This window comes from Marmota monax, unplaced genomic scaffold (genome assembly GCF_021218885.2).
Source record: "Marmota monax isolate L192 unplaced genomic scaffold, Marmota_monax_Labrador192_F-V1.1 WCK01_AAM20220418_F8-fsc00100, whole genome shotgun sequence".
NCBI classification, from domain to species: Eukaryota; Metazoa; Chordata; class Mammalia; order Rodentia; family Sciuridae; genus Marmota; species Marmota monax.
This window is the reverse complement of record NW_026693872.1, coordinates 793343-812693: the sequence shown is the minus strand read 5'-3', so window position 1 is coordinate 812693 and position 19351 is coordinate 793343. Positions and strand designations below refer to the sequence as shown.

Sequence of the window (19351 nt, the reverse complement as noted above, 5' to 3'; positions counted from 1 at the left end):
ACTGAATCACTGAATGATTGAATTGGAATAAATTATATTCTAATGTTCTAGTTCTGTACTATTCTGAGAAAGAAGACTTATGTTTGTGTCATACTTTGCAAACACACAAATGAGAGTTAGCTGCCTTTATAATACACAGGAACTGGAGAAATCCAAATTGCACATGATATTCTTAGATTTCTTGCAATAATCTTATACCAATTAAGAGCCGAGTCCTTAAAATCAAGTGAAAGACCTAAAGATTCTGAGTAAGACCTGGGTCTGCCAATCCCTTGAAACTCTAAGTTTAAAGTGCCTTCCCTTTACATAGCCTGTTCCCCAGTTTGAAAGTGAACAGATTGGACCATGTAATCTCAAATGGGTAACTTAAAATACATCAAGAGTTTGTTATTCAAACATGCAATTAGAAAATTTCATTTTCTTTTCTATTAATAAATAAAAAATATCATTAACTTTTACCTGATTTGGAATCACAGAATGTCAGCACTCAAATTGCTGGATTCATTTTTTTTTTTTTTTTTTTTGAGGAAAAGTCATGAGACCCAGTGAGAAAGATATTTACTTACAGTCATACATACAAAGGTATGACCTTCCATACTGGAAAAGCTGGAACCAGGATACAGAGCTCTTAATTTGTAGCTTTTAAAACTCTTAATTATCTTTTTAATAAGAGCTAAGTTCCTTATATTATATTTTGACTATAAGTGTTCCTTCTCATTAAAAAGAAATAGTTCATACTTTGAATGAAAGACTTACCTATTCTCATCCTGTCGTCCTCCATATCTGATCCAATAATTCTGTTTTAAATTAAGCAAAAAATTATATTTGTTACTAAAATATCATTTGAAAAATAAAATTTAAAACATATTTAAAATATTCAAAAGACCTAAATTATCAAGAAACTTATACTTTACATAAAATACAACTTATTTTTATTTAAAAAATTAATAAAAAGGCAGGCTAATGTTGATGAAATTTTGGCAAAATGAAACCCAAATGGATTTAAAAATAGTATGGAATTAGCTCATTTTCTGTCCCAGAAAATGACTTGGAATTTTGTGTCAGAAAGAAGTTTGCAATATTGTTCAGTCTAACTATTCTATATTGTAAGAATAAAACAAATAGATGAAAGAAGTCAAACTTGACAAAATATCTGTGCAAGATTATAAAGGGAGTAAATGCAGTTTTCTGGTGTCTCTTGAGCTAACACAAATTTGAAAAATAATAAATGGGAATGAATGTATTTGAAGCATTACAATAAAAATATTACCTTAAATTAACCTAACTTTAAAAGCATACCAATAAAAACTAAAAAATGCTGCAAATAAAATACACTACAAATAATAATTGATAGGCATATAATTTCATAAGCATATATAAAGAATATATTAGTAACCAATAGTGAACAAAGTCCATGTCCAGGTAATTCAAAGGCAAGTAATAATACTGAAAAGGGTTATTCTTGCTGTTCATTGAAAATATACAAGTTAAAATGACAATGATGTATTATTTTCTACATAATACCTGAATAATACGGGTGATTTCAAAATATTATTTCTTGGTACTGAGAAGTTTGTAGTAAACCAATACTTTAACTGGGAGCAGTAAAGGTATCAGAAAATTCTTTTAGAAAAGTAATTTCATTTTGAGTACTTTACAACCTCATGGTTTGATGGCAAAGTAATTGTGCTCCTAGAAATTTATTCTATGGTTATAGTTTAATAGAGACACAAATGCTTAACATTAAGTATGTGAGAAACAATTCAAATATCCAGAAGCATGACAAGGGTTTATTACTTATTGTCCACCAGTTATATATATAATTTTAAAAGCTATAGAAATTGCTTATGATATTTTCTCAAATAGAAATCAGAACACAGACTATCTACACTATAGCTTTAGCTCTGCAAATGATGTGTATTTGCATGAACAATTTAGAAGATAGCTTGGGAAATGAAGAAAGACAGCATAAAGAGTTGGCCCAATGCTGTTGTTTCTGAAGCCTTTTTAATGTTTACATTAAACTCAGGGATACTCAACCACTAAACCACATCCCCAGATCTGTTTCGTATTTTAGTTAGAGACAGGGTCTCTCTGAGTTGCTTAGCGCCTTGCTAAATTGCTAAGACTGGATTTGAACTAGAGATCCTCCTGCCTCCTCCTCCTTAGCAGCTGGAATTATAGGAATGTGCCACTGTGCCTGGCTGCATTGAAATTTTTCAAAAAAATAAATCAATCCTGAGGCAAATGAATCATGTACAAAATACTTCTTTCCAATATTTGCTTTTGACTTTGGTCCTGGGTGCTATGGAAATAGGTCAGTCTTTTAAAGTTCATCACATATACTGAGTATAGATTCCACTCCTACCCCAATATTAACTCAAGGAGGGCACTATTAGATCCTCATCAAGTGAGGATGGGGAACAAAAAATACTAAATTCTTATTATTTGTGAATAAGAATTCCACTGGCAAGTTCTTTAATAGACATTTCCTTTTTTCACTTTGCCCTTACTGGTTCAGTGTATGAAAATCCCAGTCCCTCTGCAGCTGATTTTATCAGTTCAGATTCAAGTTTATGTCGTTTCACAAACATAATTAAGTCCTAGAGGGAAAAAAAGAAAGAAAATTTATATTTAAATAACAGCTAAGAGCTATGATAAATGTTTGAGTGAATACTTTTCGTTACACAATGACAAATGAACTAACAGAAATATTCAGAGTCTGGGGGGGAAGGGGGAAGTCCCCATGCCAACAGTTTTTCAAGTTAGCATGTATGAGAAAAATGTGCTTCTGGCATGAATGAAGCCTGAAAGAATTAAGTTCTAGGACCTTTCCTAAATCGTTCAGTATCTTTAAGAGCAGTGGTACATTTATCAACTCTCCCCAGTGCACATGGCAGAATAAAGAGCTTTTTCTCAGATCATTGGTCTCACCTCTCTGGCCTCAATGGATTCTGGGTCAATGCTGTCATCTAATAGACTCTCATAGTAATCCACATTGTCTTGGACATCCTCATCATCTGGGTGGAATAGGAGGTAGGCCTTGGCACACTCCAAGGCCTTCACATACTCACCAACTGAAAGGTCAAGGACATGTAGCATTAGAGTTAGCCTAAGTCTTCCCAGAGGATTTTAAAAAGAAACTTCAACTTTCCAATCAAAGTCAACATCAATCATCAATAAGAGAGAAGACAAATTGAGCAGAGTAGGCAGAAATACAGATAAAGGAAAGACATGGATTCACATACTAAAAAGGGATTATGTTTAGTCTGATTGGGTGCTAGACATTTTGCATAGATTATCAAAAGTTTCTACACAAAGTTGCTCATTAATAACTTATTTAATACAAACAGCAGAATTGGAGAAATTAATTCTTATTTCTGTACTGAGTTTGGGTTAAGTATGATCTTCTACCACAGTGATGTACTATTTTATTCATAATGTATGAGAAATATAAGTAATTTCAAAATGCTGTAACATTTGGGGTAAAGTGCTGCTTCCACAGAAAGACTCACAGAACCCCAGATGTTCTGGAGGACTTCTCTCCAACCCCTCACCACATAACATCAGCTTCAACAGTGGCCAAGTATGAAAAGCAACAATTAAGAATGTTTCAACTACAAACTCTTCATTATAGAAACATTTACCTATTATAGAAGAAATATTTAGAAATATTTAACCATCACAAACAAAATTTTGAAATGCTGTACATCATGTTTTTAGGTCACAACACTTCAATATCTTTTAAAAGAAATCATATACACACATATTTTCAGAGATTGCTTTGATTTTTTAGTAAGAATGATAACATTAAGCAATTCTCTCAACTCCTTTGCAGTCACTGCTAATGACTTGAGCACATGATTTATTATCTGCCATCAGTGCCAGGACAATGAGTAATGTTTTGCTTTTGGAAAGTGAGAGGCTTTGCCAAAGTAGCTTAAAAATGTTGATTTTCCAAAGCAGCGTTAAAATATTGGCTTGAGTCTTTTTCTTCTTATTTTAGAAGGGAAATACTTTCTTTACTAGTGACTTCTCTAAAAGGCACAAATACTGGTGACAGTGAGAAGAGCAACTAGGAATTATGACATGTCACTAAGAGAAGTGACTTCAAGACAATCACTTCCCTACAAAATGAAGATGCTAGACAATGTGGCACCAAAGACCAATTTCAGCAATCTCAATTCTATTAACTGCTCTAAAGCACAATAAAGGATGCTCAATATCTCTTTCTCAATAAAATAAAGGGAAAGTAAAACTATATTGAGATTTCATTTTTCACTTAATGGCCTGGGGAACATCTAAAAATTGATAATATATTCTGATGATGAGCAATGGAAAATGCACTCCATCTGGAGGAAAATTTGGCAACATCTGTCATAACTACAACCAATAAATCATTTAACCCATCAATTGAATTTCCAGACATGATCTTACAGATAGATACCTGTGGTCAGATGTGCAATGACATACATAAAATGCTCTTCACTTGAAAGTACATGCATTAGCAACAGATCACTACCAACACAAATGCCCATTAATAAGCTGACACTAAAATAAATTAGTTCAATGACATGTAGATATGAATAAAAATGGATGAGAAAGATCTCCACATACTGATACATTTATGCTAAACCCTAAAAACTTGCAAATATTTAGCCGTTTGGCTAACAAAATGGTGATTTCATAGTCTAACCTGCTAAAAAAATCTGACATGCATTAAGTGAAGAAACAGTGGGGGAATAGTATAAATAATATGTTGTCTTCTGTGTAAAAGTAAGAAGAAGGAGAAACATTTTCTGTGAGTGTATATTAATTTTTACATACAAAATTTGGAAGTATAGATAAGAAACAAGGTTGATGGTCATGAAACTGGGTGGTGGAGACATGGAGGAGAAGGAGGATTTATAATATTTGGGTCTGCAAGTTATAGGAATGTATTACTATTAAAATTAAGCTCCAAGAATTAAGTTTAAAAATCATATAGTGTCAGCCTAGGTATAATTTTCAGGAAATTATCACAGTATTAGATTCTGTACTGTGCCTATTTTATGGTGTCACCTTCTGCTCTTCTTGTCCCAAGCAGTGATATGAGATGAGGGAAAATTGTATAAATTCCATACTTTGGTGATAAAGAAAGCAGAGGACTAAACCATGAAAATGTAGTGTCTGCAATGATGAAAAGCGACCCCCCAAAGTCCTCACAGATAATCCATGCTTTACCTCGGTAGTAGGCAAACTGTAGGTAGTCATAATGCAGAGGAAGGAAGTTCTCAATGGGCGAGAGGCGGCCAGGGCGGGTGGCAAGCTCCCTCACACACTCATGCTGGCAAACCAGCACCTGCATGTAGTGATCTGGAAGACAAGAACCAAAGGTATGTCCTGCTGTCTGCTGATAGCCAGGTGTTGTTACAGCTGCAGTTCCACGGGGCATTCCTTACCTCCCACACTGCCAGAGAAAAGTGCCTATCATCAGCACTTTGTGATGGTTGCAGCTTCTCACCAAGACAGTGACTTGCCCTGGTCTCTTCACCATTACTCAACAGTGGTAGGTTCCAAACCCTCTGGCTCATGGCCTTTTTGTATGTTGTACCCTTCCTTTCCCATGTATCCCTTTCTTTATCCCCTTTGAATGTGACAACCATTTCACCCCATCCACATCCAGCTGCATGTAGACTTTATTATTTAACAACTCTGACACTTCTCTTTGGGTGTCCTAAGCATCCTGGAATGAGGGTTGTAAGTTCAAATTCTAGTGATATGAAGGAACTGTTCAGAGAATGAGGCCACTGTGTCGATTTAGAGTTTAAGCAGAGAAATGAAACAAAAAAGCTCCCCTTCCCTGAGCAGAGTAGGCAGAAATACAGATAAAGGAAATGTTTTCAAGCCAAATTTGCCTAAGGAGGAAATAAAAAATAAAATAAATAATAAAAATATTATTTATTATTCTTGACATCTATTGATGAAGACTCTATCCAGTTATAAATTAGCCCATCACCTGGACATTGTATATTCTTTACTAGGAACTGGTTAAGTAGGGGAAAGGTTGAAAGCTAAAGAATTCAGGTAAACATTTTTCCTCTTTCTCCTTCCTCCCTCTTCTATGGCTCGCATTCTTCCCTCTTGCCCAGAATTTGATTTTGACAATGAAGACAGAGGCAGTCTTTTCCAGAAAGAATAGTCCGTTCATGTTGGGCTGAGCAGGTTGCCTTGAGAAGGATGATAGAATCTATTTGACTATGGTTGTCCAACTTAATTTACCCAAACTGCCTTCTTTCAACAGGTTTTCTGTTTAGTCAGAGCTCAGCTTAGCTGGATGATCTTGCAGAGGGATCTCAGAACACAATAGGAAGGAAACATGCATTTTCTGGTATGGGGGAAACGGTGCCAGGTTCACACGAGCTGGCTAACTCACTCCTAGGGGCACAGTTAGAATCCCTGAAGTCTACTGGCCCCAGCTGGGCCATGTGAGAGGAAGAGTGAGTTCCATTTATTTGATTAGCTAGTTAGAAATAAACAGCTAGCTATTTTATTTCTCAAAGGAACAACAACAAATAACCTTCAGCTGTCTTCTACTTAACCGCTTACATTCCTCTTTACCTTCTAATATACATTTTCCCTATTCCAAATGACAAGCAAAATAAAACGATGGAAAACACATGCACCATGAAATGATTTTCTGAATTAAAATATTTTTCAAAGCTGGATATAAACAGCAACAAAAGGGACAAAATGATATCCTTCAGGGTTATTCATCAATAACTGCATTCAGCAGCCATTTGTATTTTTCTCCAACTTTTAATGTCTCTTCTAACTCTAAAATACAAACATTATGGCTTTCTAATACAGTCTGTATTTTAAATGCCAGTTTTACTCCTAATTTAGGACACTTTTGAACCAGACAACAATTTACATAGTGAGAGTTGTCATATTTCTTTTTATGAGTTGTATTCCTTGCCTGTGTTCTGCTTGAATGTCATTGTGCAATTAATATGTTTTTAATAAGCATGCGATCCAAGACACTTGTGTGGGAATACTTTAAAAATGTTCCTTCTCATAATAAACTGGATATGCTTCAAATTCCCAAGAAGATTTACCATATTTCTGAAATTGACAATATTTGGTTTGACTCTTTTTTATTGCTTTTCTTTATTGGAAGTTGTGGTGGTGGCAGAGGTAGTTGTATTAAGAACCTGAGTTAGAAGACCTGTATTCTTTTCCAGTAAACCATGTGCTGTGGTAATGACCTTGAGCAAATCACCAAATGCTGATCTATGGGAAATAGTCAGTTTCCTAAACCAGATCTCGGATGTTTGCCAACACTTTTCCTTGGGCATTCACAGAGGCAGGTTTAGAGCTGAATGTGGGGGTGGAGACTGAGCACATATTTCCACAATATCACAACATAGCAAACTATAATAAAAGAAAAGCCTGCCTATTTCTCCCCTCCAAAAAAAAAATAAGTACAGAGAAATACTTGAAATTAAAATGTAAAACACCCAAAAAACTGACATTGAATTGAGCAATGCTCACAATACTGCAGGCAAATGGATCTCGCAGAAGCCCAGGGAAACAAAACTTTGGGGAACAAATCCTCAATAATTCATGGGTTTATTGATTTTAGGTGAACTGAGCTGATTTTGAGTAATAGGGAAAAAATAAATGTAATTTTGAGTCTACTAAATATATGGATTCTAGTCTATATTTTGGTAGCTATACCCTAATTGTCCCTTTAAAATCCTTAACAATTTATGACCTACATTCTCACAAACATGGAAGATTGTTAACCAGTTAGTCTGCAATATTGTTAGTTATCTGTCATTCTAATTCATTCATTCATCCACCTATTCATTTAGCCAATATTTACTAAGTACCTACTGTCTGCCAGTCATTATGCTTAGGTACTGAGGACTGAGCACTGAAATAGAACTTATTAGACAAATGACACAGGAAAACAACATTCTGAAGGTATTTAAGTAAAAATAAACATGATATACCCAAGGAATTAAAGATGCAGTAAGCATCAATCAAAGAGAAGTTGGGGAACTGGTGGATGAGAACATATATATGAAAGTCCTCGAAGGTTTGGCTTTTATTCCAAGTGGAATATAAACCATTGGTGGTAGTGATGGTGAGGTTTAAGTAGGTCTGTGAGTACAGAATTTTGTGTCTCTAAAACACAAAATTATCTGTCTCTGTTTAGTGTCAAACCTGAACTATACACTAGAAGCAGTAAGGAGGCAGTCACGATAAGTTTAGTTAAAATATATAGGGGGTTAGCAAAAGGGATGCAGAGAGCCAGAAAATCCTAAGTGCTACTGGGAGGTAGTGTCTATTGAAGTTTTGTAACAAATCAGATAGATGAAAGGAGGAGTTGAGAACGATGTGGGCCTGAAAGATAACTTCCTGGGACTTGGCTTCAGTTACTGGTTAGGTGCTTTCTTAGAGAACACTAGAAGTTGGAGAAAACAAACTGATTTCAATAATTTGCATTTCTATGAAACTGAACACTGTTTTCATATATGTGTAACTTGGAACACAATACAGACTCAACAAATGTTTGTCAAACAGCTGTTGAATAAATTACTTTTTTCATTTTTCAGTTATCTAGACTTTGACAATATGCTCTCTAGATTCAGAAAAGCCTGGATTTGATATCCAGCATCATTTTATTTGTGTTGCTTAATCTTACTGAGGGATAAATTCCTCATTTAAAAAAGGGAGAGGAGTCTCTTCAATGAGGTGATAAAGTGACTGCCACAAAGATGCAGATAATTGTGAAAATGCTGATGGGCAGCCCTTTTGTAGTCCAGCCTAGTGACACCACCAAAAATGTCAAAGCCAAAAGCCAAGCCCTAAGAGCATCCCACTTGACCAGCAGCATCTGATGCCTGCAGACTGAGGGAGGATGGCTGTACTCTCTGGGACTTCACACCCAGCGTCCACCCTGCACCTGCTGCTTTGCCTACACAGTAGCAGCACCCACCATTCCCTGCATCAGCTTGCCTAGAAACCAATGCAACAAGACAGCTGCTGTAGGTGTCATGCTCCTTTGAACCCCACACTGTCAATTCCTACAAAAAAAAAAAAAAAGGCCACAGCAGCATACTCCACTCCACAAAGCAGCCAAATAAGGCCCCTCCATGGGCTTCTCCTTCCCTCAGAGGGTAGCCTCCTGCCTAAGCCCCATGGCCCTGGGGCCTCAATAAATTCCCTTTTCATTTGACTGAAGCAGTACAAACAAACAAACACAAAACGGACATGGTGAGGGGGGTAAATAACTACATAGTATCTGCCTACAGAATTGTAAAGAACTTTGTGTTATAATTGCTACGTTAAGTGTTAGCTTCTCTCTCTGCTAATAAATTACCACTAGTAATAATACTAGTGATGATAATTTATATGCTCTCTTTAAATATAGCCTTTAAATATGAAGGATATTAACTCCATCTATAAAACATTTTGCAATATTTTCCAGTTGTCTTTTGTAGATCAACTAATTTATTGTATAAGTTCATATTGATGGGTCTTAGGTAAAAAGTCTTTTTCTTGATTTATCTTGTCTTTTGTCATGCTTAGAAGAGTTTTTCCTCTCCCAACATAACACAAATCTCTTACATCTATTCTAACAATTTTGCTTTTTATAATCATATTGTTAATACAAATAAAATTTATTTTCATGCATGGTATACAGCAGGGAACTAACTCTCCTGGCCCACAAATGCTTAATTAGCTAATATCAGCAGTTACTGTATATTGACCATTACCTACTATTTTAAATACCATTCTCATATATAGTAAACTATTCTTTTAAGTAATTGAAAAATACTATACCAAAGTGTTTATTACTACATTGTTTATAAAAATTAAACCCTGTAATAATTTTAATATTCATCAGTAAGATTGGTCAAATAAGTTATGACAACACAACATAATGGAATATTACCTAGTCATTAAATACAATCAGGTGAATATTATGTACTTACATTAGAAGAAGTCCACAATTAATTGTTAAGCACAAATAAAACAAAAATATGTTGAAAGGCAGTACTTATACTATTTCCCTGTTTCTATAAAAATGCAATAATAATTATAGACACATAAATATCTGCAAATCAACTGGAAAATGTTAACTGCACAAATAATCAAGGGGAGATAGGATGGGATTGACATATGAGAGTCTTTCATTTTTTAGAATATATACTTCTAAATTGATGCAATTCTTTTACAAAATGCATGTAGTATTTTTGTAATGACAAAATAAATAAAAAGAAAAAATAAGCTTTACCTGCAATAGTTTCATAAAGACCCCCTTTATGCCCTAAGTACTCATACTCTTCAAATCTCTGAGGCCCTTCGCATAAAGTTCTGCACTCTACATCTTCACTGAAATATTCTCGTAAAGCTCGTTCAAAGTACTTGATAGCCACTTCAAAATCATCAGCCTCATAGTGTTTAACGCCTGCACTGTAGCTCTCCTGCAAATACACAGAAAAAACATATTTTCAAAGAGCAGCATGCAAGCAGCCTCAGGATCATGTAGGAAGGTGGGGTGTGGAGCTCACATGTGCTGCACAGAGATAAAACAGTATTACACCTGGAGCCCAGACTGTAACCTCCCTGGATTCGAATAATTGTAAATGAGAGAGGACTGAATGAGCAAGTAGGCTGCTCTGGTACTAGTAACTTCATTCTTCTCCTGAGCACACATTAAGATTATAATTTCTAGTCCCTTTGCCGTGGGTAGGGGCATAGAACAAGTGCAGGTCAGCAGATGTGGATGGAAATAACACCCACTTGCAGGCCTTGCCCAATTGAAGAACAACAACAAAAAGTAGTCTTCCATCTAAAATCTTTCTCTCTCATCCTTCACTGCAATGATTTTAGAGGCCCTTGAGAATGGTCATGACAAAAAATGGGGGGAAAAAGTCCTTCTAACATGGGATTTCAAATAACATTTCATAAAAAAAGAATTGTGTGGCTCTTTAAAACCCCAATTTGTTTGTTTGTTTTTGTTTTTTTTTTTTTTTTGCAATTGCCACTATTTAATTCCACAACATTTTCATCTATGCCAAAGAAACCTCATATTCATTAATTGTCACAATCTTTTCACCTTCCTCTCAGCTCTTTCTAACCACTGATTTACTTTCTGCTTATATGGAATGGCCTATTCTCAACAATTCATAAAAAATGGAATCATACAATATATAGCCTTTTGCATCTGGTTCTTTTGATGTATCACAGTATTTCCAAAGTTTATCCATATTATAGCAAAAGCAAGTACTCATTCCTTTTTAAGTCTGAGTGTGTTCCACTGTGTGGATATAGCATATTTTGTTTGTCCATTTATCAATTAATAAACATCTGGGCTGCTTTTACATTTCAACAATTACATACAATGCTGCTATTTGTTAATTAATCAATTTATGTATTGATTTTTGGTGTTGAACCCAGGGGTACTTTATCATTGAACACTTGAATCAAAGTGTGAAATATGATATGTCAAGAACTATATAATGTTTTGAACAACCAACAATAAAAATTTGAAAAAATAAAATAAAATAAAAAAATAAAAGGGCTGAGGATGTACTTAAAACCCCAATTTGAAAAGGACAGGTACCATGGGCAAACCTGTGACCCAAGAACCCGGGAGTCATGATGTGACCTGCTCCTGTGACAAAGCTCCTAAGTATGAAGTGTGTTGGAAGCAGGGCATAGTGGTACGTGCCTGTAGTCTCAGCTACTCAGGACACTGAGGCAGAAGGATTATTTGGACCCGGGAGTTCAAGAGCAGCCTGAGAAATGAAAGTAAACCATGTCTCAAAAAAAAAAAAAATAGTGTTGGAGAGGAGCTGAGGGTTACAGATACTTGTATGATGTTCTGGGTTTCCCAATACACTGATTTGCTAAGTTAATTTTTATTTCCCTCAATTTTTAATATTTTTAAAATTTAATTAAAAACTTAAATATTTTCTTGATTTTTTTTGGTCTGTGATAATTATAATATTTCATCTGAGGACTCTGAAAATAAAAACACGACTGGAAATTGAGACTCAAATTGAGATATCCATTCACATGAATCTGGTTTGGGTCAAATGAAACTCAGGAGCACACAGCTCCGCGGGGCATGAGGCAGGTGTCCTTAGAACTCACAAGGTGAGGTTTGGCTTCTCGGTCTATCAGCTGGAACTCTTCCACACCAGCCATCATTCTGTAATTCTCAATGTTCTGTTGCATTTCCATATGCTCGGGATTGGCCATGAAGAAAGTGTGAGCAGCTTCCACTGCTTTTTGCAACTGGTTAAGCTGTAGAGGGAAAGGAAGGAACAAATGAAGGCAAACGTGTCTAAGCTGGGCTCACAGAAATAAAAACATTAATTCAAGGTCTTGTAGAGTGAAAGTGGTAAGGCCAGGATTCCAGTTCATAGTCATTACTTACACATATTTTTTCTACTATACTATATCTAACATCCACACTTAAATGTCAGGAAGTTGATAGTGTTCCCAAAATAATATGTGGATATTTTGACATTTGTGAAAATGAATACATATGCTTTGTTCCACATTAATCTCCTTCCTCGATTTTCTTAGCCACCTATGTTTTCAGGAAACAAAACCTATGTGATTATGTTAGCTTTATAATTAATTAAATAGAAAAAAAGCTCCCCAGGGCTGTATATTCATTTTCAATATTTTTGTCTTATACTTTCTCCTCTTTGATTTTGCCCATTTTTCCCATGAATCCTGAAACTCAGGACAAATACTCTTTACATTTTCCAAAGGATGGAAGTAGGAAACCTATCCTTCCGTCAAATATGTCCTCGGGTTTCAGACAGTGATGAATTAAAAGTGAAGGAGTAAACTACTCCAGTATGTAAGAGACCCTGAACTTGCCACTCTGATTCTCACTAATACAAAAGGAAGGACTTTTAATAATCACCACACAGACATTGTCTTCCTCCTAAACCACTTAGACCCACTCTCCATGGACAAAGCAAGAACTCATTTTTAACACAAAAGAATTAAATTTATCAATTTAAGACATTTTGACCTGTGCTTTGGTCATAGAGATTGTCTACAGAAAGATCCATTTATTTCATATCAGAAAAATAAATATTCTCATTAGCAGTCTTTTTCATAGTGAAATCCAAAAAATATTTTGGGTTTGTTTTAAAGTATGAAGAAATGAAAACTCATTATTATTGAAGAACAAAATATAAAATTGTAGGACATCATATAATATTCAATAGGTCTTCTTTTGGAAAAGTAGCTACTCAAAGACTTAAAAATAGAAATGACAGTGGGTTCACAAGCCCCTAGTCACTGCAGGCCGGTGATATATAAAGAATTGACTCTCCCAGAAAAAAAAAAAAAAAACTGCTTAATTTTACAGTGTCGTATCCTTATTATCATATTCTTAGTTAATGACCTTCCTCCTATTAAATCTTTCCTCAAAGTACCTTTTTTCCATTATTTTTCCCTATGACCTAAATTTTGTGCAGCCAGAATTGTTTTGGTTTTCAAAACCTCTAATTTTGGATGTTTCTTTTTATCTGTTTTATTTTTCTCAATTTCTCACACACTAATCAGATAAATAGGAATTCTATGGGCATCTACATAGTGACAGTTATACAAGTACAGAGGGAAAACAGTGGGTTTTAAATTGTAGGTAGGTTCACTTTTATTGGCCAAGTAAACCTGGAAAAGGTCTTTTAAACATCTGCACTTCAGTTCTCCCTTAAGAAAAATACACTCACAAAAAACTGCATATCACTATCTACCACATAGCATTTTGGAAGGATTTAACTGTGTAATATATATCAATGTGATTTAAAAAAAAACACTCAAAATAAATGAACCAATGTTAGCATAAAGTTTATAAAATGATCTATCAGTTTTCAAGATGTGAATCTGTTCCCTTGAATGAATATAACCCATAACTCTCATGAAGGACTATAATCTATAATTCCTGTGAACATACCACTTATGAGAATATAATAGGCACCTTTTAGTGAAAATTATCTCAAATTAATAGCCAAACCATAAGTATTGTGTAAAACCCATTAGTACTGACATGTTCTGATTGCATAGCACGAGGCCTTAAAGTTGATAGAACACAAACAAATAGTTGTGATGCTCATTTTCCTTTTTATGCCTTGGCTCAGGCTGTTGCATGGATTTAGAGAAGCTTTGCTCCTGTGTGACTTCTTATTAAAATGTAACACATCCCATAAGGCCAAGCTTGAATCCTGCTTTCCTTAAGAGTTGCTTTCCCAAACCTATAGCTCTGGTGAAACACCAGATATCATCTTATCCCTATTCCTCTATGAGTACTTAACATATTCTGCCTTATATTTTATCTCAGTATATTTGCATCTCCAAGTAGAACTTTCTGTGAATAGGGATGATATAAATTATTTATTTTTATTTCCCACCTAATTTACATATAAATAATATCTATGATATGTCTAGGAGAAAAATGTAAAGCAAATCTTTAACATATAGATTGAGAGGTATGTTACATGTCAGTGTGTCTCATAAACTATACAGTACTAAGAGGACATAACGCTGAAAGTTTCCAACAATAGTTATCACAGGTGAATATGTTTCAGTAACTCTTGAGAATGGTCAGCTAATGTTTGAAAAACCACATTGCCTATTTGCTTATTTGGTGCAGTAATATATATGAATGTATTTTCACTCTGTGTTAAACATAATGCCATCTTCCTCATACAAATATAAAGAAGATTCCATAACTTCACACTGAACCATAAAATTTCTTCATGAACTGGCCTTGGCTTTTAAATTATTGTAAAGCAGTTCATGAAACTAAAACTGTCTGCCAGAGTCCATAAAAAAAAAAAAAAAGATCATTGTTTCAACTGGAAAGTTGATAAATTTGTACTCTGTCATAGAAATAAAATTCACATACTGGGTTTCATTGGAAAAGTCCACAGAACCATGTGCACAGTACATATAATGTTGTATTAACGGATGGAAATTACTACCGACCTCATAAGTACTAGATTTTGACTAAAGAGGAAACTACCAACTACTCCGCCAATGCAAATCAAAAGCAAATGGCATCTGAAGGCTTCAAACCGGATTTCTTTAAGGTATCCTTAAAACCAACCACAGAAGAGGGTAGCTCTAATATGAGGGTAAATCTATGCATTAGAAAAAAGAAATTTTGAAATAAAGAAGAATTGAGGAAAGGGGAATGATTCAACAAGAAGATGGTATTGAACTTAAAAGGTGAGCCACTGGCCTCTGAGATGTGAGAAAGAAGCCCTGGATCATTTTAACCCAAGCTATGAGGAATGCAGGCAAACATTTTCTCCTGCCAGCCCAGAAGCACAACCCTACATGGCAATCATGCTGCCTGGAAAAAGAAATGAACACTGACTAAATCAACACCCTGCTGATGTTCGGAAGTTGCAGTGTCATGAGCTGATGAGTGAATGAGGCTCTTCTGACACGCAAGTCATTTTCCATAGCCAGCAATAAAGGAGATATTTCAAAAGCACACACCAATGATTGAAAAATCTCCAGTAGCTATCCATGGACCACAGAGAGATTCCAGACACTGCATCAGAACATTCAAGAACTCTAGCATTTGGCTCCAGTCTTTTTAGCATAACTTTGTCCTATCCATCATTAAGAAAACTTTTCCCAGATGAGTTGAACATACCAAAAGTTTTGCAACTTCCCATCACACTACTCAAGAAAACACATGTGAGTCCAGTACTCCAGTTGTACCCAAATTCTTCACTTCATTCATTCACTTATTCAGCAAGCATTTATTTTGCATTAACTCTGTGCTAGACACTATGTTAGCCAAGGAGAACACATATGTGGCCAAGGCAAAGGACCTGCTTTCTGGATGTTAATATTTTCACTGAAGGAGACAAATCTCTAGTGAGTAATTTTTAGTGAAAGCAGTTTGAGTAAGTGCTAAGTAGGTATAAATGAACATAGTTGTGAGCCTGGCAGGATTGGGATGGAAGGAGGAACCCTCAGATCCATTATCAAGGAAGATCTCTCTGCAATGACCTAAAAGTGGAGAATCCAGTCATGAGCTTAGCAGAAGAAAGATCATTTCAGGCAAAAGAAAGTCAAGGGAAAGGGCCCTCAAGTGGAAAAAGCCCTGGCATATTTTAAAAGCTGAGCAGTGACTAAGAAGGGAGATTTGAGAAACGGGAGGACAGGTCACTTTTAGTCTATGCTCAAGAGTTCCATGTCAAACTAAGTGCAAAAGGAAGCTATTAAAGAAATTTAAGGAGAGATGTTAAGCACATTTTAAAATGGCAATCAAAATTGTTATGTGGAAAACAGATTTTGTAGCGAGCAGGAGGGCTCTGCAATAATTCAGATCGGAGTTCATTCTTATACTTTGCAAAATAAAAATAGGGCTGCATAGGTCAGTTGCCTCCTCTTTTTCTTCCTCTCCCCTCCATGCTTTCCATTCCTTTCTTTTCCTATTTTGCCCATTCTTGCTGTGGCGATGTTTCTCAACACAGAAGGCACACACATTACAAAAGAAAAAAAATTAAATGTCCAAACATAGTAGGAAAAATATAAAAGTTCCTTTGCTTCTGAATTTAGGCGAATATGAAGCTCAAAAGTTTTGAAAATGAAATTGAGAACAGCTTGTGAGATATGTACAAAAAAGGAAAAAGCCAAGTTCTAAAGCACATTAAAACACACAAGAAACACTGTGCACTTCAGGAACCATACTTTTTCTCTTCTGAAAACTTTTTGAACAGTGGGAGTAAAACACGGAGTCCAAAATAAGTTATTTCCATTCTATTACTCAGATATCAATGTTTTCAATAAAGAAACAGATTTTTTTTCCTCTATATTCACCTCCCTGACTTTGGAGATTTATCCAATATCGTGCATCACCTTTTGATAAGGTACTATATTTTTGCTTTGGACTTTGTTTCACAATATAGCAACTCAGGAGACTCTTAGCCCCGTGTGAGGTTGCTCATCAGGTTTCAAGATGTAAGTAGACACCAAAGACATTAGGTTTCTAAATCACAGAATATTCAAGTTCTAGCTAGTATCATTAACACACCAGTTAGAGGGGGGAAAAAATTGGCAAGAGGTGAAACCTAAAAATTCCTGGCCTGAAAATGTAAGTCTTTGTTTTATGGAGCTATTAGATATATACTGTGACACAGGACACTTTTGTAGATATTTCATCACTTGCTAAAATCTCCAAATTTACTTCAAAATTTTGTGAACCCTAGTTAATTTTTCCTCCCAAAGTCAAATACATAAATATAAATATGTTTTAAATTGAACAAAAAATTTTAAAAATATTCTTTTAAAAAAAAGTAGTATTTCAAAACAAAATTTGGAAGCAGTTTGACCTCCTGTATTAAACTAAATCTTGTAAATTATATCTTTCAAACTTAAAGACCTGGCTGTGTAGTAAGAATTCAATCTTATTTAAAGAAATTCCTAAACTCTAAATATAAGGAAATCATATTTTTAGACAATCAAAAAATTGCCACATTAAACATGACTTTTCATTTTATTTCCTAATTAGCAATGCCATTCTTTATGATAATATACCTTGTAAAAAGACCCATGTATGAATTACTTTTATCATTCAGAAGCAAAAAATAATAATAATAATAGCTTGTTTCTCCTGAGAGATTTATAATATTAAGTTTAGTATATGTTGGAAAGTCCATAATATATTATATTGCCCTTTTGCCCTGACTTCTTGGAAGCTCAGAATTAAATTTTATTTCATTTATAGTAACTATATTACATGGAATTTTTTAGTATATCTGGCATACTTCTCTTTTTCTTTCAGGTTTTCTTTGTATTTCCATTTCAAAAATCTTAATATAAAAATAATTGCTGTAGCAAGGCAACTCAAAGACCTTTTGAACACAAAAAAGGTAAAATTTACTAAAAAGATATATCCCCAGAGAAAGGGAAATTTCTAGTAACTGTATTTCTTTCTTATATCTCAGTCAGTATAGAACATTGGAAATTTCTAGCTTTGAAGAATCCAGTCATTCTTAAGTGTCCATGCCAGTGTAGAAAATGAACTTATCTTTGCATTCATGGAATGTTAGTCTAAAATGTAGTCATGGTTATAAGTAAATATTTATAGATTTCAAAATGATACTTTGTCAGGATTAAAGGGGAAATGAGATTTCTAAGGAGTAACAGTTCCTCTGTGGAATAGGTTGGAAAGGAAGAACATGTCTTTTTTTTTTTTTTTTAATTTTTTATTGTTGGCTGTTCAAAACATTACATAGTTCTTGATATATCATATTTCACAATTTGATTCAAGTGGGTTATGAGCTCCCATTTTTACCCCATATACAGATTGCAGAATCACATCAGTTACACATCCATTGATTTACATATTGCCATACTAGTGTCTGTTGTATTCTGCTGCCTTTCCTATCCTCTACTATCCCCCCTCCCCTCCCCTCCCCTCCCCTCCCCTCCCCTCTTCTCTCTCTGCTCCCTCTACTGACATTCGTTTGTCCCCCTTATATTATTTTTCCCCTTCCCCTCACTTCCTCTTGTATGTACTTTTGTATAACTCTGAGGGTCTCCTTCCATTTCCATGCATTTTCCCTTCTCTCTCCCTTTCCCTCCCACCTCTCATCCCTGTTTAATGTTAATCTTCTTCTCCTGCTCTTTGACCCTACTCTGTTCTTAGTTACTCTCCTTATATCAAAGAAGACATTTGGCATTTGTTTTTTAGGGATTGGCTAGCTTCACTTAGCATAATCTGCTCTAATGCCATCCATTTCCCTGCAAATTCTATGATTTTGTCATTTTTTAATGCAGAGTAATACTCCACTGTGTATAAATGCCACATTTTTTTTATCCATTCATCCATTGAAGGGCATCTAGGTTGGTTCCACAGTCTAGCTATTGTGAATTGTGCTGCTATGAACATAGATGTAGCAGTGTCCCTGTAGCATGCTCTTTTTAGGTCTTTAGGGAATAGACCGAGAAGGGGAATAGCTGGGTCAAATGGTGGCTCCATTCCCAGCTTTCCAAGAAATCTCCATACTGCTTTCCAAATTGGCTGCACCAATTTGCAGTCCCACCAGCAATGTACAAGTGTACCCTTTTCCCCACATCCTCGCCAGCACTTGTTGTTGTTTGACTTCATAATGGCTGCCAATCTAACTGGAGTGAGATGGTATCTTAGGGTGGTTTTGATTTGCATTTCTCTGACTGCTAGAGATGGTGAGCATTTTTTCATGTACTTGTTGATTGATTGTATGTCCTCCTCTGAGAAGTGTCTGTTCAGGTCCTTGGCCCATTTGTTGATTGGGTTGTTTGTTCTCTTATTGTCTAATTT

General features: G+C 35.2%; 1 protein-coding gene across 2 annotated transcripts in view; it reads right to left on the bottom strand.

Moving 5' to 3' along the window:
* P3h2 (prolyl 3-hydroxylase 2) overlaps positions 1-19351 on the bottom strand; it is a 151968-nt gene that overhangs the window by 20540 nt on the left and 112077 nt on the right. For both annotated transcript variants that reach the window (XR_006855716.2, XM_046462544.2), the window contains exons 2-7: positions 12154-12306; positions 10289-10478; positions 5224-5355; positions 2935-3077; positions 2514-2603; positions 757-797 (exon numbers count right to left, since the gene is read on the bottom strand). Coding sequence is in view for 1 of the 2 variants with exons in the window: in XM_046462544.2 (XP_046318500.1) it covers positions 757-797; positions 2514-2603; positions 2935-3077; positions 5224-5355; positions 10289-10478; positions 12154-12306 (749 nt within the window). In the remaining variant the exon portion in view is untranslated. The remainder of the gene's footprint in view (positions 1-756; positions 798-2513; positions 2604-2934; positions 3078-5223; positions 5356-10288; positions 10479-12153; positions 12307-19351) is intronic.